General features: G+C 41.0%; 1 protein-coding gene across 17 annotated transcripts in view; it reads right to left on the bottom strand.

Annotated features, from left to right (window-relative positions):
* Positions 1 to 20,153, bottom strand: part of kcnma1a (potassium large conductance calcium-activated channel, subfamily M, alpha member 1a) — a 133,920-nt gene that overhangs the window by 31,710 nt on the left and 82,057 nt on the right. For 5 of the 17 annotated variants that reach the window (XM_070977256.1, XM_070977258.1, XM_070977266.1 and 2 more), the window contains exons 9-19: positions 19,583 to 19,674; positions 13,970 to 14,080; positions 13,730 to 13,835; positions 13,306 to 13,388; positions 13,156 to 13,225; positions 12,241 to 12,396; positions 11,616 to 11,725; positions 11,378 to 11,446; positions 10,055 to 10,066; positions 7,014 to 7,100; positions 6,855 to 6,931 (exon numbers count right to left, since the gene is read on the bottom strand). In XM_070977256.1, coding sequence (XP_070833357.1) covers positions 6,855 to 6,931; positions 7,014 to 7,100; positions 10,055 to 10,066; positions 11,378 to 11,446; positions 11,616 to 11,725; positions 12,241 to 12,396; positions 13,156 to 13,225; positions 13,306 to 13,388; positions 13,730 to 13,835; positions 13,970 to 14,080; positions 19,583 to 19,674 — 973 coding nt within the window. Of the gene's footprint in view, positions 1 to 1,744; positions 1,919 to 6,854; positions 6,932 to 7,013; positions 7,101 to 10,054; positions 10,067 to 11,377; positions 11,447 to 11,615; positions 11,726 to 12,240; positions 12,397 to 13,155; positions 13,226 to 13,305; positions 13,389 to 13,729; positions 13,836 to 13,969; positions 14,081 to 19,401; positions 19,494 to 19,582; positions 19,675 to 20,153 lie in introns of all 17 variants that reach the window. The other 12 variants (XM_070977252.1, XM_070977254.1, XM_070977255.1 and 9 more) reach the window with 5 other exon arrangements.

Below are 20,153 nucleotides of genomic sequence, written 5' to 3'. Positions count from 1 at the left end.
AAAGACATCTTATCCTCTCAGTCTGGTGGAAAAAAGATGGGAAACGGGGAGAGGAAATCCAACAATCCCTGACTGACAAAGCCCAATGCACTCCTTCACTAAACTCACTTTGTTCAGACAAAGTCTGAGTTAAAAAGGGAAAGAAATCTAAGACAGAGGAGGCTTTCCTGAAATCCTACAGGGGGTTGAGGGAGAAGTGAGATCAGTAACCATGTAATGGCCAGTAATTGGTACCGAGGGATATCAGCGCAGGCCGAAACTACAAGAGGCCAAGCCAAACTCATCATGGCATGTTTGACACTAATCTAGGCTGAGTCGGCAGACGGTGGGAGAATGTTGAGAAGGAAATCAGATCTGTATGTCTGAACCCAGTGCTTTGATAGCTAGTCCTACTGCTGCCATGTCTAATTGACAGACAATTTAGTATTTCCCATCCACTCAAAAGGAAAATTGAAAGGAAGGGGATCTTCCTGGAGCTTTTGTCCTCCTACCTTTCCTTCATCAGGCCAACATCACTATTTTGTAGATCTCAATTGTGTTTTTCTTTCTCTCTATTCTCTCTTTTCTCAATACCTATTTTCTTGTCCTCTTTCCTGCTATACAAAACCTCTCCATGGCCTTTTTTATTTTTCTTCTTCTACCCCGTAATTCTCCTCCAGTCTTTCGGCATATGACTGTTTAAAGACTGTTTAAGACTGCAAAAGACATACTGTACGCTATTAAAGACAACCGTGATAGATTGAGTTTGTAAAATAAAATGCATAATTTCAGACTTTTTGTTCAGAAAAGTCTTGATTGTGGGGAAAAAATATCTTCTTTAATAATTTCCTAAAAGAGAGAAGGGCCATTTCAGCTGCTTGAGATATTAATAGTACTTACTTACTTTCCTGAACTAGTGTCACCAATAAAAACATGTTTTAATTTCTGTGCACTGCTCCTCATTTATCACACTTGGCAAGACTGTTAGAAATCCTCAAAGGACCATTTCAGATGTGATTTTCTCTTATCTTCCGCATTAAAGTGAAACTGAAAACTGCACAGGTGTTCAGTAAGGTTAAGTCAAAGGTTAAAAAAAAAAAAAAAAGTGAAACAAAGGCAAAGCTGCTTCAACTGAAAAGCTTACAAACTGAAAACAGTGTTAACTCAGAGGCTTGTAGCAGCCTTCAAAGTAAAGATATATGACATAATTTAACAAACATTAGCATTAAATTGCAGAATAAAACAATATGTTCCATTTTTGTATATACACACATCTTACCTTAAACAGTTCAAAACACATCAAATCCAATAGTGACATTATCACACAACTGCATGACTGATGCAGCATGCGGTAGCCACATGTCTAACACCTACAGTACTGTACAGTACAGCAGCACCACAGAGCCACACCACCACTTACCCACCAAACATATTACACTCATGAAAAATGATAACTAAACAATACTGATGAAAATTCAACTGGAAAATAAAAGAAAATGAGATCAAGAGTTAAAAATAACATGATAGACAGAGAGACAGATAGACAGATAGAATAAATCGCTGAGTAACAACTGCCCAGAAACAAATACAAATAATAAATTCACGTAAGCCAAAACTACACACACTATGGAATCACATTGAACAGATCACACCACGTGGACAACAGTACAGACGCGCACGTACACATACAGTACCTCTGCATGGTACAAAACACGGAGCACACACCACAGACACGTAACAGCATGTGTTGGGCGGTGTAACTTACAGGCACGTAAAGTGGTTGCGCAATCATGAACAGAGACAGAGGAAAGTGGGTAGGCCCTCTGAAGGGTGTCCATGTTACTATGTACACTGCCTGACATGCAAGAGCAGTCTTGCTCTGAACGGCCGCAATCAAAACAACATGCCAGTTTCATTCGTTTGTAGACGGACATCTTGGCTACAGTCATGTTTTGGGATGAGAGGAGAGGAAAAGCAGCAGGTTAATGGCAAAAGGAGAAATATTCATCCAGGGGGAAGTCGGAAGGTAACTTCATCAGAAAGTGCAAGCCTTAGACACCTGCTTCCACAGACTTGAGCCCCAAGATTAGATAAACACACTCAAAACGGCGAGCTTTAATTAAATTTCCAATTAAGTTCTTTCTTTTTTTCCATTCTTGTCACAGAAAATGTAAGTACAATTTGGACACACTATATCATTATCAAAAGTAGCATTCAAGAATATAATAATCATATATGCCAGCGCCTTATTTCTCATTCCGAGAGGTCAAGCTGTGTGCTAAGGCTGTAACAGGTCAAAAGGCAAAACCATAACAGTGGGGAAGAGGGGTGAGGAGAAAGGGGAGAGGGAGGGAGGCATTCAGGGAAGAGAGGCATGAGCAATGTCTTCAGCAGCAAACCTCATACAATGTTTCATACATTTGTACATCCTCTATCCATGTGGCTAAAGGAGTGGATCACGTACCTGTATCCCATCATGCAGCTGTAGCGGCTCTCTCCATGACATCGCACTATTCTACTCGTCTAGACTGGCCAGTTCATGCTATGTGTATTCAAACCTACAGTTTCACTGCTCCGCTCCCCAGGGGACGCTTCACTCCAATGTGTGCATTAACGGTGTGTCTGGACAAAGATTGCGTGTCGTCTTTCTGTGATTGAGTCAATTTGGAGGGAGACTTTTAAGTGTGCACCGTTATTCTACGTGGACTAACAATACAGCATCACATGGTCTGGTATGACCAGCAGCTCATGGTGACTAATGATGATAATGATTATACCTGCCTCTGCTTGTAACGCTGTTACCATTATCCTGCGGCTGTCACTTGTAATTTCAATTGGTTGAGAAGCACAAAGTATGTTGAATCTTTATTTCTGATGATGGCTGATGATTTTTAATTGTCTCCACTCTTTACAATAGGTAGAGGAATTGAATGTCTCCTTTCTAGCATTTCTAAATTCACTCTCATTGTACAAAATTAAGGGGAAAAAGCATTTCACTATTCCATTTTAGCATGTGGGGCCTGCATCATCACTGTTACTGTATATTTACTAGGATCAACACCAGTGCCATGTTGAATCAAAGTATCTCATTCATGTTTCTTTTCAATTACATTAAAAAAAATGCTACTTGGAGACGAGGTGCTCTTGTTGAAGTAGTATTACACAACAAAAAACTCCTTAACTATTTGTCAGCCCGCAGCCAAACTGCAGTCAGCTTTCTGTCTGTGTGATATGCGTGTGTGTGTGTGTGTGTGTGTGTGTGTGTGTGTGTGTGTGTGTGTGTGTGTGTGTGTGTGTGTGTGTGTGTGTGTGTGTGTGTGTGTGTGTGTGTGTGTGTGTGTGTGACAGACTGTGTGTGAAGCTCTGAACCCCGAGGGAAGCAGGAGTGAAAGTCCCCAGAGTAGCACATCTAGATTGCTGTGACTCTGAGCAGAAACAGTCCCTGGTCCCCATTCCCTCATTGCTCAGGTGCAAACAGACAGCAGACTTATACCGTCTGGCACCTTTGCAGAGACCCTTTCAGCATCTTTGACGCCGAGTCACATCGGAAAATAAGCTCTTGAATGAAGTACTACATTTCAGCTTCTGGCCAAGGAAAGAATGGGAAACGCAGATCATAACCTATGGGATGAAGGCACCAGGGACTGTTGTATCCTGCAGCATGCACATGTGCCTTATGAGCATGTAATAAGCATGCAGAAAATGTCGTTTTGGCCTCAGCAACAAGGGGAGTTACAGAGATAACTGTTCACAGTATTGAAACAGTTCTGAGAGCATGGCAGACAAGTGCAGTGAGGCTATAACTGCATGCTGATGCTGCTTTACTTCAGAGTTTCGCCTGGGCATCTGGACAACAGTGTATGTATGTTACAATGTACATTACTGACACATGGAAGGGGAGTCATGGAAAACACAAGACACACACACACACACACACACACACACACACACACACACACACACACACACACACACACACACACACACTGACAATGTCTTTGACTTCTGACTTCACAAATACCCAGATTTTAGCCCAGAATTATAAGGTGTCCATTTCAGGGCATTCCTATTTGAAGATTCAACATGACGGCTGCCCTGATAAACTGTCTGCATGGGTTTGATCAGTCACCTCTCTTGTAATCCATCAAGGCACAGCATACTCAAACAGAAGCTATCAGGGCGCTATGTTGAATAGGAAGGATGTCCCAAAGAAAGCACCACTCTGATATAGGACCCAAAAGCTTCCTTATTCAGCAAGAATGTAAGGACAAATGTTACTGTAAGCTCAAGAGTTGATAACAAACTCAAAATGTTTTCTTCCTTAGAAAGGCAGATTTTGTGCAGATCCCTCACCAAACCTCAACTACACCATATCATGTGAAAATAAAATATCATCTCAGGAGGATGAATTTGTTTTACAGTTTTGAATTAAGACACAGAAACACACCAATTTGGTCTGTACATTTTTGCTGAACAGGTTTCAGGGGACTCAAGTTTCCTCTACAGACATCACCATTTAAAATGTTGTATCATTGGACATGACTCTGGCACGGCACCGCCATCTAGTGGCAATCTAATACTATGACAGTTACTACTGTGTGTTGCTAGTGGACTTTTCATCCAGTGCAGTGACTTAAAAAAAAAAAAAAAAAAGAAAGAAAGAAAAAAGGGCCCAACAACTGTCCAGGCTTGAAATGCACAAAGACTGGTGTGGTGACATTTCAATTCTGCGAGGAACTGATGCTCTCTGTAACCTCAGGGGCGAGGACCCAGAGTTTAGAAAGGGGCTGAGATCACAGAGAAGTGGGGCAAAGGGGAGACCAGATTGTTTTGATTGTGTTTTGGCAACCTAACTCGTAAGGATTTACAGAACTTCCCACAAGGACGTTTTCTGCTCTCTGGAAGTACAGCTACACACAAAACTTCCTTTGACAGAAAGCAGATCAATTTAAACCTCAGTCGTTCTTGTTAATTTTCTTCCCCTTGTGTTAGCTCTTCTAAATCTATGATTAGCCCATGACATGTCAGATTTTTATTACCTTCCTCTGAACTTCCTTGCAGCATGACACTATAAGGAGGTTAATCATGGGTAATGGCATAAGACTTGCAGCATATTGGCTTCCAAATGCCAAATATGACTTTGACGATCAAACAGTGAGGAAAAACTGCAGAGCTCACTGGCCACATCCGATTAAGTCACACTATTATGATTGTCATTTCCAAGTAGTAAGAGCATCAGCTGACTAGGCCGATGATGAGGAGGCCTGACGCTGGTGAGATTTCTGCTGTTTTGGTTTTGGTCTGGTCTGAGCACAGTGTAGAAATGAGAGGCGAGGAGAGGGATGCAGAAGCTACACTGGTACATGCAACATAGATACAGTATACTATTTGCTGAAGAGGATAAAAAAACACTTGCACTGCACTCTGGGTAATAGTACACCCATTTTCTTTTTACTCACAATAAATCACTACCAGTGAGTAGTTAAAATAAAGTGGCGTTTTCCAATGGCAGCAGGGAAGGAAATACATCAAAAGTGTGTCACTGGTCATAAAGAAACATGGGAAAAACAACAGAAGAGAACAAAACATGATAGAACAGAACATACTATATAGACACAGACTTCCATTGCTGTAATGGAACTGTCATCTTTCTAAATGCAACTCTCTTGTTGGCAACAACTGTAATAAGACAAAACATAACGCTGTGTCCATCACAGGAGTCTGAGACATGGAGATATTAAGAAGAGAAAGCAAACAGTTTATCTAAATGAAACCAGAGTGTGAAAGGTCTGCTGATTTTATTGAGCTGCGGGAGGAAAAACATGTCTGAATAATTGAAATGACACAGACAAAAGAAGGAAATGGTGGGTATCTATTTTAAAACCAGGCTCTGTCTGTATCAGGCTGCTTACTGTAATTGTCTGTGACCTTTTGTGGAAATATGGGAAATTCACCTGAATTATTTATCCAATGGCTAACATGTCCTGACAAGTGACTGCTGTACATAGGTCAGGTTATATTCATGAGCTGTTCCTGCCTTAATGGCAATGTTATGTCTGCATGAAACAGAGTAGCGACCATCCATCTGACAGGGGCATTTGTGTATTGTAAAAAGTCTTAAATTTAACAGTTAACAACACATTATGTCTGTGACTATTCATATCATGTGTGCATGACCTTAAAATCCCTGAGAAGAGAGACTGAGCTCAGTACTCTCAAATACTCTCATAGAGGGCATTTCCATGTAATAAGAGAGTATTACAGTAGGTCACATCCACTCATATTTTAAATATGGCAGAGCTCGTTGCCCTGCCAGGTTTTTAGCTTCTCATACAGGGTCGGGATAAGAGGTTACTGTGTAACTTTTATTGTAAATAAACAACAGTCAACACACCTATCTTACTGTATATTTTTTTTCTTTTAGCTGCCAAATGATACAATTTCAATTTGATCTACTGTACCTTTCTCGCTAAGTTTTACTTTATACTACATGTTCTCCATTTGCATAAAGTTGTGATTCAATGATTAAACCAAAAGGAAACTACACTCAAAGATGACAACACCTACATTTCAAACTAGGAAAAAACAAATCAGATATTGACTGATGATCGTACCATAATGGATGTTATGGAAGTTCAAATGGGACCCATAATAAACACATTCCTAAGGGCATAATGGTGTGACAACATATATTACCTTTAAAAACACAGTGCCACAGTACAGAAGAACAATGACACAATGAGAGGTATAATATTAGTGTACACACTAGTACAACCTTAAGTATAATGAGACAGACAGACCCACAGGTAGGATTTGGAGTGAGAGGAAGGGAAGGAGGGGAGTCCACGGGGCAACATAAAGGCGCAGCTACTCACGTCGTTTGCAGCCACACTTCTTGATCCGCTTGGGGTCTGTGATGTCGTCGTGACAAGCTTTGCAGTAGAAAAATGCTCTAAAAGTGACACAGTAAAGATGTTCAGCACTTTAAATACTCCGCCTACATAATCATCCGCTCATCAGGATGTCCGGATTACCTCTTTACTTCTTTGGCATCACTGGCGATAAAGAATCCCAGTGTTCCCTCCTGCATCTTGACATGGTTGCCCGGGTTGATGAGGATGCTGGGTAGTCAGAGAAATAGACACATCATGCTCATTAACTTCTGGACAACACTCAGCTCATGCACACAACACGCTAATCAAGAGGAATGGTACACATTGTTGAAGCCGTAAATCGGACCTGCACTGCGCTTAACTGGACTGATTTTTTTGCGTCAACGCATCATCCCAGCAGACGTTTTGAGAGTTTGCATTGCTCTGTTGTGCTGCATCTTTTGTGTTATCATAATTACAAACCCGCCCCTCTGTTTCTGGCCAATTTGCTGATATGATACTCACACGGATGGACAGTATGTACAACAGCATGATCGCACATTGAATTTTAATTCTGTTCTTTACAGAATGGTATTGGTTTGCCCTGGAGTGAGAAGGGGGACAGAGAGGTACGAGTAAAAGGGACAAGAGCGGAAAGAATTAAAACCATGGCCATGGAGTGGTTTTAGTCCCAGCATTCATCCCAGGTCATCTAGTCAAAACAAACGTCACAATGGCCACTGAGACATGGCTGTAGTACACAGAATGTGCAGTAAATGTCGTTATCTTGGTTAGTATTTGACAGTGGGATGCAAGGGAATGAACAGCTCTTTTTCTCATCGATATCATGCTGATTCTACTCAATGACTCTACTGTAGCCTATAGGATTGTAAGCAATTGGTCCACAGTTGGATTAAATCCAATAAAAAGCAGCAGCTACTCTGCTCTGTTGAGTTATGGTGTAAAAACAATTATGCATGTCCTGCAAGGCCAGTACTGACTTAAAAATGTTATATTATATACATTATATTTATATTCAAAGGCACTGCTCTAATAAAAATGTATTATGGCATGATGAACAACAGCTGCACTAAAAATAAATTTCATGGGATATATTAGGTAAATCATTTTTATTATGAGTGGGATTCAATTAAACACCCTAGAAGCACTTTAGGCGACTGGCTGTATCATTCCCCATTAATTAGACTGAGACAAAGAGTTGACACTACACACACATACTATACGCTCACACACACACACACACACACACGCACACACACCCTGGTCATTAATGGTCACCTGTGGGCAACAATCATCAATGATGTGAGTGTGAACTAAGTCAAAACACTGAACCCACAAACCTTTAAGGGTCACACTCCTTCGCAATACGAGCCCAGATGAAAGATGACAAACTTTTTGATTCTTCTTTTCTCTTTTTACTCCATTTTTGAAAAGTGCCAACTTGATTCATATCTTTGTATTCTAAATAGCCATTTTGTGATGCTCAAGTAATTTATTTTAAATGTGAATATTATCTGTGTCGACTCTCAGGAGTGAAGAACTCAGAAGAGCATAGGTGAACTAGTGCATCTTAAGAAAACATCAATCTTACTCCATCTTTCCTCTGGGCTCTGGAAAAGGCTACATTGGAGAAAATAAACAAAACTATTAAGGGAGCAATTGAATCCATATACATATCGGGCTGTGATCAAATTGCACCAGTCATGCAGATCGGATTTTTCTTTCCACACTTTTTCATTGCAAGAAGTGAAATAGCATCAAACATTCACTCAGATTGAATGGCCCCCAGAGAAGTAAACAGGCATTACGCCTAGCATGCTCTTTAGTGAAAATAAATGAAAGAAAACAGATCAAATCAAGACAGTTCCACAAACATTGCTGCCCAAATCTGAGATTTTACAGGTGCATCTGTCCAAGACATTTTTCTTCGGTCGGGTGCAAACTGGTGAATAGAAGCTTAGGAAGCATCAAAACCTCATATTGTGAGCAACAAGGCAGGCATCAAACACCTTATGTGAGAGTGTCATAGCATGCAGTTACCAAACAGCATGAGGAGGACAATAATCAAACAGAAAGGCATAGCACTGCAGTACAGGTATAGGGACAAGTATGTAGATGCAGACGGTTGCAGTAACTTCTGTGCAGTTGGATTGTTTCTCAAACACCAAACTGACAGGAAGTGACCTCACTTAAGAACATCTACTCGAGAGACGCACGAGCATGACTGCACAAAGTGGGTGAGACGCACAAAAATGCGCACACACGCACACACACGCATCCATACACAAACCCTCCCAACGTAGTCACACACGTACGCAGACGCACGTACTACATGCACAGATGGATGTACGTTCAGCACTGAGAAAATGAGAGGGCGATGGAATGCAAAAGTGAAATGTGGGGCACTTGTGAACATCGTAGCCTACGATTATTAAATTTCAGTTTGGATAAACTTAATGCTATCCAAAATCAACAGCTCCATGCCTTTCCTAGTGTGTGAAATGATGAAGAGAAAAGAAAGCTCGGTGAGGTGCTGCCGGTGTAATAAAACCATGGAGAAAAAGACATGCTGTTATATCAGCCACTGCCTACAGCAATGGCAGATAATCAGTCAATTTACTTCAAGATTACATCAAAAATGTAGAACAAGATTATCAGTGCTTATCAACACCACATCTGAGCTCTTAGATATGTGTATACAAACTCCTCACTGATTCTGAGTCAAAGAACCATGAAGTACTGTTCTGGCAATGATTTAAAAACACCATGAGTGGAATAATCAGCTTGGCAAAGCTCACATACAGTAGGAGAACGACTGAGTGACACTGAAAAAGAACTGAAAGTGAGAGAAATAAACTAAGCAAAAGACTGGTAAAGGACAAAACGGAAAAGATCAAATAAGAGGTAGATATGGAGAGGGTGAGCGTTTGGCCTTGGTACACCGACAACAGCAAAGACAAAGAAACAGCACTTCTACAAACACGTCCAATTTATCTATCCTCTCTCTGCCTGCAAAGAAGTTAGTGCATTAAGCACAAGGGACACCATAAAAGAGTTAAAAAAAAGAGGCCTGTGAGATAGGGTTTGGAAAAATATCCTTGGGGGAAACTCCCAAAGTCAGAAGCTTTTAAGTGGTGGAGATTGGGTGGAACTTTGGTAGTAAGATAAGGTAGAGGGCATACCGCTTTCGGCTTCTGCAAACAACAAGAAAAAACCTCAAATCAAACAGATATCATGAACATAAAAGAAGAGGAGAATATGACTGTTACTAATCTGCCTATTAACTGTAGCAGGTACGCCTTATTTAGCAGCAGGTCAAGCAACTCTGCACAGACACACAAGTCAGTCATTTCATGCTTGTCCGATGGTGAGGTCCTTGCACCTAAAAATAACTGCCTGCTAAATTCTGTTTGACTTGATGGTTATCTTCTGACAAGGACACCATTAAACCAAATGGCACTGAAAGCTGTGGATGTAGGTACAAGGAAAATTAAGCCTTTGTGTGGCATCATCAAAATCATCATAATAAAGTACGCTCAAAAAAGTATTATCAGTATCTTAAACAGCTTGAAAGAGACAAAATTTAGCACACTGGGATAAATTCTAGAGTGAGATAAAGATAGAAATGTCTTCATGTCAAAATAATTAAGTTTGACCATCATTTGCCATGCAACCTTGCCCCTACACACAAACATTTGACACAGGTGAATGGGGAAGTGGGGGGTGGGGTTTGGCAATTTGAGATTACTGAAAAAATAGTGCTTCATGTTGTTCTTGGTGATAAGACCGACACTGATGTAGAGTTAGTGGTTCTCATTCAGACTGAACAGGGACACAATAGAATCAAGTTAACGAAACACATGACATGAAATCCGAATGTGCGGCATTGATTATTCAGGTGTGAAAGTTTCTAAATGTGACGTTGTTCCACTGCAGTGACCCCGAACCACATTTAAATCTTAGCTGGATTTTTAACGTTTTTCCCTGCATGCCTGAAAGGTTTTGGAAAAGTATCAGACTTGTGGTGATGTAGTTACCTCCACCAAGGACACACAGTCAGTTCCATCGGTCCCATTTATTTGTTCGCCAAATAGCAGGATATCTCAAAAACATGTTACCAGATTTTAATCGCATTTTATGTTCAGCCATGAGGCCAAGGAATGAGTTTTTGGTGCAGAACCAATTTTTTTTTATCAGCAAGTTTTTTGCTGCACGTTCAATTAAAAGTTCTGGCACACTGAAAAGGGGATAAACTGACGCTTCGTGTCATTATGGAAGGCACTGTGCATTTACTGTCTCAGAAGCAGTCGAAAAGGTGACTCATACGGGTATCATTCACCAACTTAATGTCATCAAATGTATGAATATCAACTGTGATTAAAGCTGCAAAGAGGATTTGGGGAAAAATATGAGATATCTTATTAGAAGAGCCACTTGAAGGAAGTCACACGGCTTTACCACAATTGTACTTGATTGTTAGTTGAAGAAAGATCCAGTGTACAAACCTGCTCTCTCTCTGCTCAGACTTGTATTCGATGGCAATAAGCAACAGCTTCAGCTTCACGTAACACAACCTGTAACACACGTGCGCTCATTAGGGGAGAACAGGATATGAGTAAATGAATGATGTGTTCAAACACCTTTGAAATTCACATCCCCACAGTCCTTTTTTCTTCACTTCAGAATTGTTAGCTACCTACCACTGTCAGTGAGCTTGCTGAGTGGGAAAAGAGAGATACTTACTCACAGATAGTGGGGAAGGAGAGGCCCACAAAGGCACTGGACAAATACTCTGTGTACATCTCATTAGCCACTCCTTCTAGGTAATACTTCTGCCATGTGTCCTCCTCAATCTGACAAAAAACAAGCACAGAAATGTCACATGTGAGGATGAAAAAAAAAAAGAAGAAGAAAAAAGCAACACTGTTTTCCTTCCAATAGCGGCCCAATGTGGTCTGCAGATGTTCCGCCGCACAACATCAGCCTGGTCATTATAAGCTGATCCATCATCTTTATGACATGAGAACAGTTCTTTGATAGAGACAAGCACCTCGTCAATTTTTAGCCACAGAAACACTGAACAGATTCCATATGAAATGTCACAGTAAAATATGACGTGCCAGGATGACTGAAAACGCTCTAATGGAAGTCTTTCTCTGGACAAAGATGTCAAAATTTCCCGGGGAATGCACTGCATTTGATAGATCTAGACCATCCGTCAGCAGCGAATCTACTGTATCCACTTACTCCAGCCTCACCTCCAATCCCTGAATAAATCATCTAATTCACAAAAATGCATCCATATTACTTCAGTCTGTTCCCTGGGAGTGAAGGAGACAAGGCAAGTTAATATTGTCCTCTGTGTTACCTCAATAAAGGACCTCATGGAGAAGAGGTTGGCTAGCATGGTGGACAGGCCCTGGGCCAGACAGCTCTGGGCAATGAAGCCTGCCTTCAGCTCCGCCAGGCAGATAGCATCGTCACCCTCCTTCCAGTTCCAGCTTGGAATGTTCAGCAGATGGGCCTTCATCACACGACAGACGGAGGAGGTCACAAGACACACAAAACTAAGAAAATGGTTCATGTTTCTTCAAGGAACACTCTGACTTTTCGGGAAATATGCGTATTCGATTTCTGGCAGACAGTTTGTGTTAGATGAGAAGATGAATACCCTTCTCATGTCTGGATGATAAATACAGAGCTACAGCCAGCAGCCTGTGAGCTTAGCTTGAGCACATTTTCCAAAATGTCAAACTTTTTAGAATTATTATGAAGCCATTTTTAATGTGCTTAGAAGACAATAATTTGATAATAAATCTTTAATTTGGCCTTTTTTAAATCGCATTTAGTTTTTAGCCAACTCTCAGGCATGTGTTCACATAGGAATCCTGCCTGTCATGTACAGAAACAATACATACATTAAAATAACAATAGTACAGTGTCCAAAAGTCCATGTTTGCATGAATTGTCATTTTTTATGAAATGCACAGATACAGTGAGGCACAGACGCCAGCAGGTGTTTCAGTAATCACCTACAATATCAAGCTTGAAAGTTCTTCCCAGGTAACCCATGCGACTGTCTTAAGTGCCGATCTATCATTTTCTCACTATAAAAACTGAGGTGACACAGACCCTGGAGTCAAAGGAGCGGCTGCTGGTATGACACATGTTGCTATGAATTATCCAATGATCAGTTAAATGATTACTAAACTACTGAACTTCCACCCTTGTGCAGGAGAGTAGAGAGCAGTCTTATGTGTCACAGGGCACCAAGGTGTCTTACCTTATTGTGATATTGTAGCATTTGTGTGATTATTCTGATTTTAGGATGGTAGTTCTTGATGGAAATAACCCTAGAAGATGAAAAAGAAAAATGCAAACGTTAACACCTTTATCAGTTCCCACTTGTTTCAAAGTCCAGCAGGTACAGTACCTCATGATGTTTGAGGCGTCTTCAGCATCAGGGTCTGCACAGTATTTGTTGGCAAGGATTAGGCAGGCATCTGCTGACTCGATCTATGCGTAAAGGACCAAACAAACAAATATGTTAAGAATATACTACATGTCAGTATTTATTAACCAGCACTGAGTGCTTCTGTCTGTCCTTCTCTTATGAAATTAAAGAAATTAGTGGGTTTAACCCCAACCAGTAATGGTACAATTATTCACACTGCTGATCAAAGGGCCACAGCTGTTCCTTCTGTCCCTACCCATTTTGCTTAAGGAATGAAAAAAATAAAAGGATATCCCTCTATTGCCAAAATGACTGATTTACTAAATGGAATACTGCTCTTAATCTGTCAAATTCAACAACTGTTCATTTTATGCGATTTCATCTCTGCTGTCACCGACTGTACCTTCACTCTGGCCAGATCATGAGGGTTGAGAACAGATCCCTGGTAGAACTCTACTTGGGTAAAGTGACGTTTGAACAAGGCTTCCAGCTCAAGATTAGGGGAAATACTGATGCACAGAGAAGAGAGGAGAAGGGTCAGTGCATGCATGGGCACCGCACACATATACAGGCTGTCTGCGTATTGTTTCAAATAATGTGTTCTGCTGACCGACACATGGTGAGGAAGAAGAGATTAACTTACTTATGGAGAAAAACAATTTCTACATTGACATCATCCCTGTCCTTGTGTAGGAAGTCTTTGAGGAAGTTGGAGACACTTTCGAGGGTAATATGACCACAGACCACAATATGCCTGGAAGGGGGGAAGAAATCATCTTGAGTGGGCAAGATAAATCACTGCAGACACTGGCATGTCTCCCAAAGATAATCAGTCAAACCAAAGCACTCTAACATCTAACTCAACTATAGGATGAAAAAAAAATCTATATACATGTCAAGAAATGTCTTTTCAAAGCAAACAAGTAACTGAATTATATCTTTCTTGCCATAAAAGTGAATATTTTCCCCCATGTAATGAACGTGGTCAAATTCTGCACGACAAGTGCAATCAAACACTCAACTCTGAACCACTTTAGAAAATCTAAGATATAATCACACAGCCCACAGTGGTTGGATTGTCATCCGTTCTCAATATAAAAACTGTCCCTTCAGCCAAACCACCCCTTTGTGAGCTGAATGGATGTTGACAAAGACATGTACATCAGTATGCTTGTGCTTTTATACAGAACATTACTAAAAAGTTTCAAAGTGATTTGGAGGCCTGTGGTTGACACAAATTCTAAACAGGACCTCAGAGTACTTGACGGGTCCCCTGGCAAAACATGAGGTGCATTACAGCGGAGGGATCTGTCAGACGGTGTGCAGGGCTGATTGCAGCAGTAAGTACGACGGTAGATTGGAGCAATTTTGTGCTGAGGTTGTGACCGTGTTTGTCCTCTGACTGCACTGTAGGCCAGAGTGATCAAAGGTCAGCTTCGCAGTGAGATGAGTCACTTGGACAGTTTGGATGGAGGTCTTATTAAAACCTTATCTGTCTCAACAATGAGACTTGTGGTGCTTCTGTAGATGTTACGTTTTAGTGTCCCAGTGTTCCTGCCTCACAAATCAGTCAATTTTAATGAAAATATTATTTTTGATTCATTTTCTTTAAAATTCATATTGAGATTTCAAGTGATTTTACTCCTTTAATGATATTCTAACACTGTTATAAGTCCTTATAACATAGCAATTATTATTATTAAAAACACTTAACAGTAACATCACTGTAAATATCAGTACTCAAACATTGGATGATAGGCAATTTAACCACACTGATCTAGTAGATTGAGGACAATTTTTATGCTTCATTTGCACTGTGGTAAGCTGAGCTGCCCTTCTGAAGTTAATGTTAAATGTCACCAAGTCTTATTGTCAAACCCCTAAATGAGAAATCCAAACATGCTCAGTGGAATCCAGGCCTTCTATTGACATGGATTAGTGTGGACACTCTGCAGACACCCTGATTACCCTATAGAGACCTGTAAGGCAATCTGTGTAATGACAATGGTCTTATCCGCTACTTAGCAGCATGTGCCAGGAGACAAATGAACCACTTTAGGTTGGAGTGCCGGGACAGCTCTGCATTTAATGCTGTGCGTATTAGGTTACCCCGTCTTAAAATAAAAACACTGTGGTCATATTTGTTCCCTGTTCAAGTTCTTATCATCAAACTAGATTTGTTTCCTTCAGTCCGTCATTATAATCCCTTTATACACAATAAGGAAGCTCTGGCTAACACATTAACCTTGACATCTGAAATGTTATAGGACATTTCAGAAATCTGACTCAGTTTGGCAGGTTTAAAGGAAACAGAGATATTTACTGATGTTTGATGAGAACCATAGTCCAAATCACTGAGTGCTGTCCTATCCTGTACCAGATGGACTGGGTAGGGCTCAACTGAAGTGGACTTGGCAAAGTAAAATGACAGACATATTGAGAGAATGGCAGTTTGTGGATGTTGCGGGGCGTAATGGTCTTCACAGATGTCGCCTCTGTCCTTTAAGAGAATCTAATGAGCAGCCATGATTGCATGGTTGGCCAGAGCTGAGCAAAGGGCCGTGTGGTCTTTCGGGCTGATGAGCTGAGATGTCTATGGGCAGCCAGCAGTATTTGGCACAAGATGTCTCTCATTTGAAGAGTCGAAAAACATCAGTCATGTTTTCCTATTCCCAGTATCCCGATGCCCTTCTCCAAGGGCAGAGGGAATACACAGATTTATATGCTGTATCATTTAGTTCGTGTGGATTCAATATTAGGTTATGAATCTCAGACACACACACACAAGCAAGCAAGCGCTGACCTGAAGGCTTAACTGCATGTACACAGGAAACACACATGTGCACACAATCGCACACCCGCAGGAGCCCATGTGGCGCCTGCCTTTCACTCCAAGTTGGCAACTTATCAGCAAAGCAAAACTTTCTTTCATGTTTTAAACTCCATTTTTTCCTCTGATCAAGGCACTAATTTGAGTCTCTGTATTTAAGATGGAAATATTTTTGAGATATTAAGCTCCACTTGATAGACATCATCAAAGTTGGCGTGCCTCTTCTGAGTTTTCCTCCTTTCTGTGTGCCAATAGTGGCATCAAATTGAACACTGAGATCACGGATGGTTAAACAGGATATAATTCAACCATTTATAATTGCTTCATGAACAAAAACCCTTTCCTCTGGTTGACCTGACTGTATAGTGCAGCTTAGACTATAGACATAACTTAAAAAGTAAATAAAATAAAATAAAATAAAAGAATGAACAAAATAAAGCAAAAAAATAGTGCACTTTTTTTTTTTTCAAAAAAAAAAAAGAAAACAACCCCAGAAACGGAAAAAAAAGTCCGGCACACAATCACATTAAATGCATAAGGGTATTACAGAGCGTGCACACAAAGCATGCAGTCAGGAAACATCCCAGGATGTCACTGGGGATGCACTGAATACAAAATGAACAAATAGAGCTCAAACATCAGCAACAGAGGTCATTCACTTGATACTGCTCTAATCCTTAGGTCAGTGATGCAACTTACTGCAAGAGCCATCGTCAAAATGCTGCAGTTTGTACAGCTTAGTTCCCATTCAGGGAATTTTCAGGCAACACTAAGTGAAATTGCATCTCCTGTAATCAATGAGAAGGATCTATACAGCCATACAGTATGTCATCATTACAAAATTAAAAGTGCAGGTAAACACAGTGCACTTTGTCTTTACAGTGCAATACCATGCAGACACTTTATGTAAGTGTTTTCCTGCCTGATAGTGTGGGAGCCTCTGGGCCTGCACGCCTCAAGTTGCTATCCCTTACAGAAGAATTTCAAAGGTGTACGCATGTCAGAGTTCAGCCAAGGTTGAACCCCGTTTCCCTGCCAATCCCACTGTTGAAACTGGGGCTAATGGAAACCATAGAGTCATAATGGAAACCACAGAGCCCTGGGTGCAGCGGGCGCCAACAGAATGCAACACTTGTCATTACTGTATCAGCATACACAGACTGAGTGCTGTCACAGCACTCTCGGGTGTATGCTACACTGCACAGAGTACTATAAGCAACACTAGCATGAAACAGAAATTTAGCACGGCTCCAGTGCGAGTCCCTCTCACTTCCAAATAACCTTTGAGGTCTGTTTCAAATGACAGCGTCCAGGCGAGATCAAATAAGGGCTGCATTTAAAATAGTTCACAATGTATCATGACCTCATTGTTTGTGAGCTCTGTAATCAGTCGGATACTTGTAATCTCCTAATCTCATTTCCATGATAGACTTTTTTTGTGCCCCGACAGCTGGTAAATGACTGAACAGCCGATGGCAACCCTAAACCCACATGACAAACCAGGTTTTGTCTATGTGTCAAGTCCTCTACATGTAAACACCAAACACATACATATCTAAGTGATTATGCAAAGAGCCTGGTGCCCCTCTAAGCCCGTGTTTGGTGGGTATCTTCTGATTGTTACCATATGTTTGCACTGCACGTCTAACCAGAAAAAGAAATGGAAGGGGGTGTGGAAGGAGAAAATAAAGTGTGTGGGAGAAACTATCCTCGTTCTTGACAAGGGCTTCTCTCAACACCCATCTGCGAGTCTGGGCTGAGGTCAGCGGCCAAACATAACATTTCATCAATCTTATCTCAATGACAGGCAAACATTATCGAACAAAGGCTTTTTTTTCTAATGCCTCCTTCTACTGCTGACTCCCCAGAATTCACCCTGCTGCACAGAGTAACTAAAACCGATGGGAGTAAGATCGGGAAAGAGAAACAGAGTGAGAAAGACAAGACAGCATAGTAGTAGATGTTGAGTGCCACAGAAGAAAAGAGGAGAGGGAAAAAGAAGTCGACCCTCCCTGTTCTGGACACACCACATTCTAATTAAAATCAGTCTGTGTGCTGAATATCAGTAAGGTTTGAGCCACAAAAGGGGGGAGGGAGAACAGTACTGCACAATAAGAACTGTGGTAATCCTGTACAAACAGAAAAATGACCACAGTGTCACACATACTTCACAGTGCACTGGAACCTCTGCTGCAAGAGGCCAATGACACATGAACATAAATAACAAGAGCGTCTGGAGATGAACTCCACAACCACACAGACACGAGAACCAGGCGAGCACCAAGACCCAAGCAGGCAAAGCAAGCCAAAAGCAATTGAGAGCCTCCAATGGGAGCCGAGGCATCCAGCATTCAGGGTGTGGGAGCTGACTGAAGATCAGGGCCAGAGTTATGTCAAGCATTGATGATGCGATGGACTAGCGGTGACAGACAACAGAAAGACGGCTTTTTCATGGAGTCTGCGATCCATGAAAAAGCCACACGACTGCAGGTCATAGAGAACATGCCAAAAATGATGCAGTTAAAGAAAAGTAATTCCGTAAAACATGCAAAACGAACTCAAGCAAAATGAAACAAGAAAAGAAATCGTATCCTGCAATAGTCATTGAGATTGATGATGCTTAAAAAAGACCACCAATAATAATGCACTTGCAGATGTTTAAATCTTTCTATTTTCTTGTGGAAAAAAATCCTTTAGAAGCGGATAGTAGGGGTTTCATGACTATTTTCTTTCATTTTGATGGATTATTTACTAATTCATCCCTGGACTGGATCTGAATAGAATAAGAAATGGGACAACACATAGTGCACAGATTTATTGCACAGAAGCACCACAGGTTAGTACGCTGCAAGTCCAAAGTGTAGTAGTCATGAAAGCTCTATTTTCCAAATTAAATCAAAGCGCAACACAGGACGTTTCAAGGAGGACAAAGAAAGAAAATGAACGGCACACAAATGACTTCAGGAAAGCTCTGAGAAGGACAGAAAGAGGGAGATGTAGAATAAGCTAGACAGAGAAAGAAGAAGAGGACAGAGAGAGACAGAGAGACAGAGTGAAAGAAAGAGTAAAGGGGCATGGACATGTGTGTCCTAATGGCCAAGGTCTCCAGTCACGCAGTGTGACTTGACGTTATAATGTAACTTTACTGTTCTAAAAAAAGTCAAGTTAACTAACCCCCAGTAACTATAAACTTCAGGGGGTGCACTTGAGTCACACAACCACACCTTGTCTGGATTTCAACTTACTTTCTGCCTCGTGTCGAGTTATAACTCCCTCCGTATTTCTTCCGATTAAGGATGAGAGCAGCAATTTCTGGCACGTAGCGAGCAAACATGGCCTACATGCATAGAATAGAAAAAAGAAAAAGGCATGCAGAGAGGGTTCTACCGCACACAGAAAAACAGCAGAACCATCTGGAATACTTACTTTCTCCCATTAACCGCACTATAGGAACCACCATATTTCTTGCGGTTTCCTATTAACTCTATGATTTCAGGGACGTAGCTGGCAAACATGGCCTAAGGAGAAGATAGAAGACAGAAGAAGAGACTAAAAAAGAGACTACTACGCCGCAGAGTGGGTGGTGTGGAAACTGGTGCATGAATCCAGATTTCTGAGGGGAGAAAAATATTAATTTGCCATGGAAATCAAGTTAAAAAAGACTCTCTCATTGACTGCAGAAACTTCAGAAGAATGAGAGAGAGATTTATATACAAAAAATATATAGTTTTTGCTGTTGAGGAAAAAAAAATAGCCCCAGTTTTTAAAGGTTTAGGAAAAAGTTTGGTTAGTGGGCAACAATTTTGTCACAGCTGATGAATCAGTCTGTGATAGCACCCAAATCCTCTCTGGAGAGCAGAATACTAAAAGCTGAAGGAGAGTAAAAACCTATGTGCCATGTTTTGTCCAACAAACACAGATGATCTGGCAGGTTGATTTGAATAGGCCCACCTGATGGTCCACAGCTGCAAAACACATTAAGACTCATTTGTTGGGC

The sequence above is a fragment of the Chaetodon trifascialis genome, chromosome 13 (genome assembly GCF_039877785.1).
Source record: "Chaetodon trifascialis isolate fChaTrf1 chromosome 13, fChaTrf1.hap1, whole genome shotgun sequence".
Classification (NCBI taxonomy): domain Eukaryota; kingdom Metazoa; phylum Chordata; class Actinopteri; order Chaetodontiformes; family Chaetodontidae; genus Chaetodon; species Chaetodon trifascialis.
The sequence above is the reverse complement of the archived record's forward strand: the minus strand, read 5'-3'. Positions and strand labels throughout refer to the sequence as shown.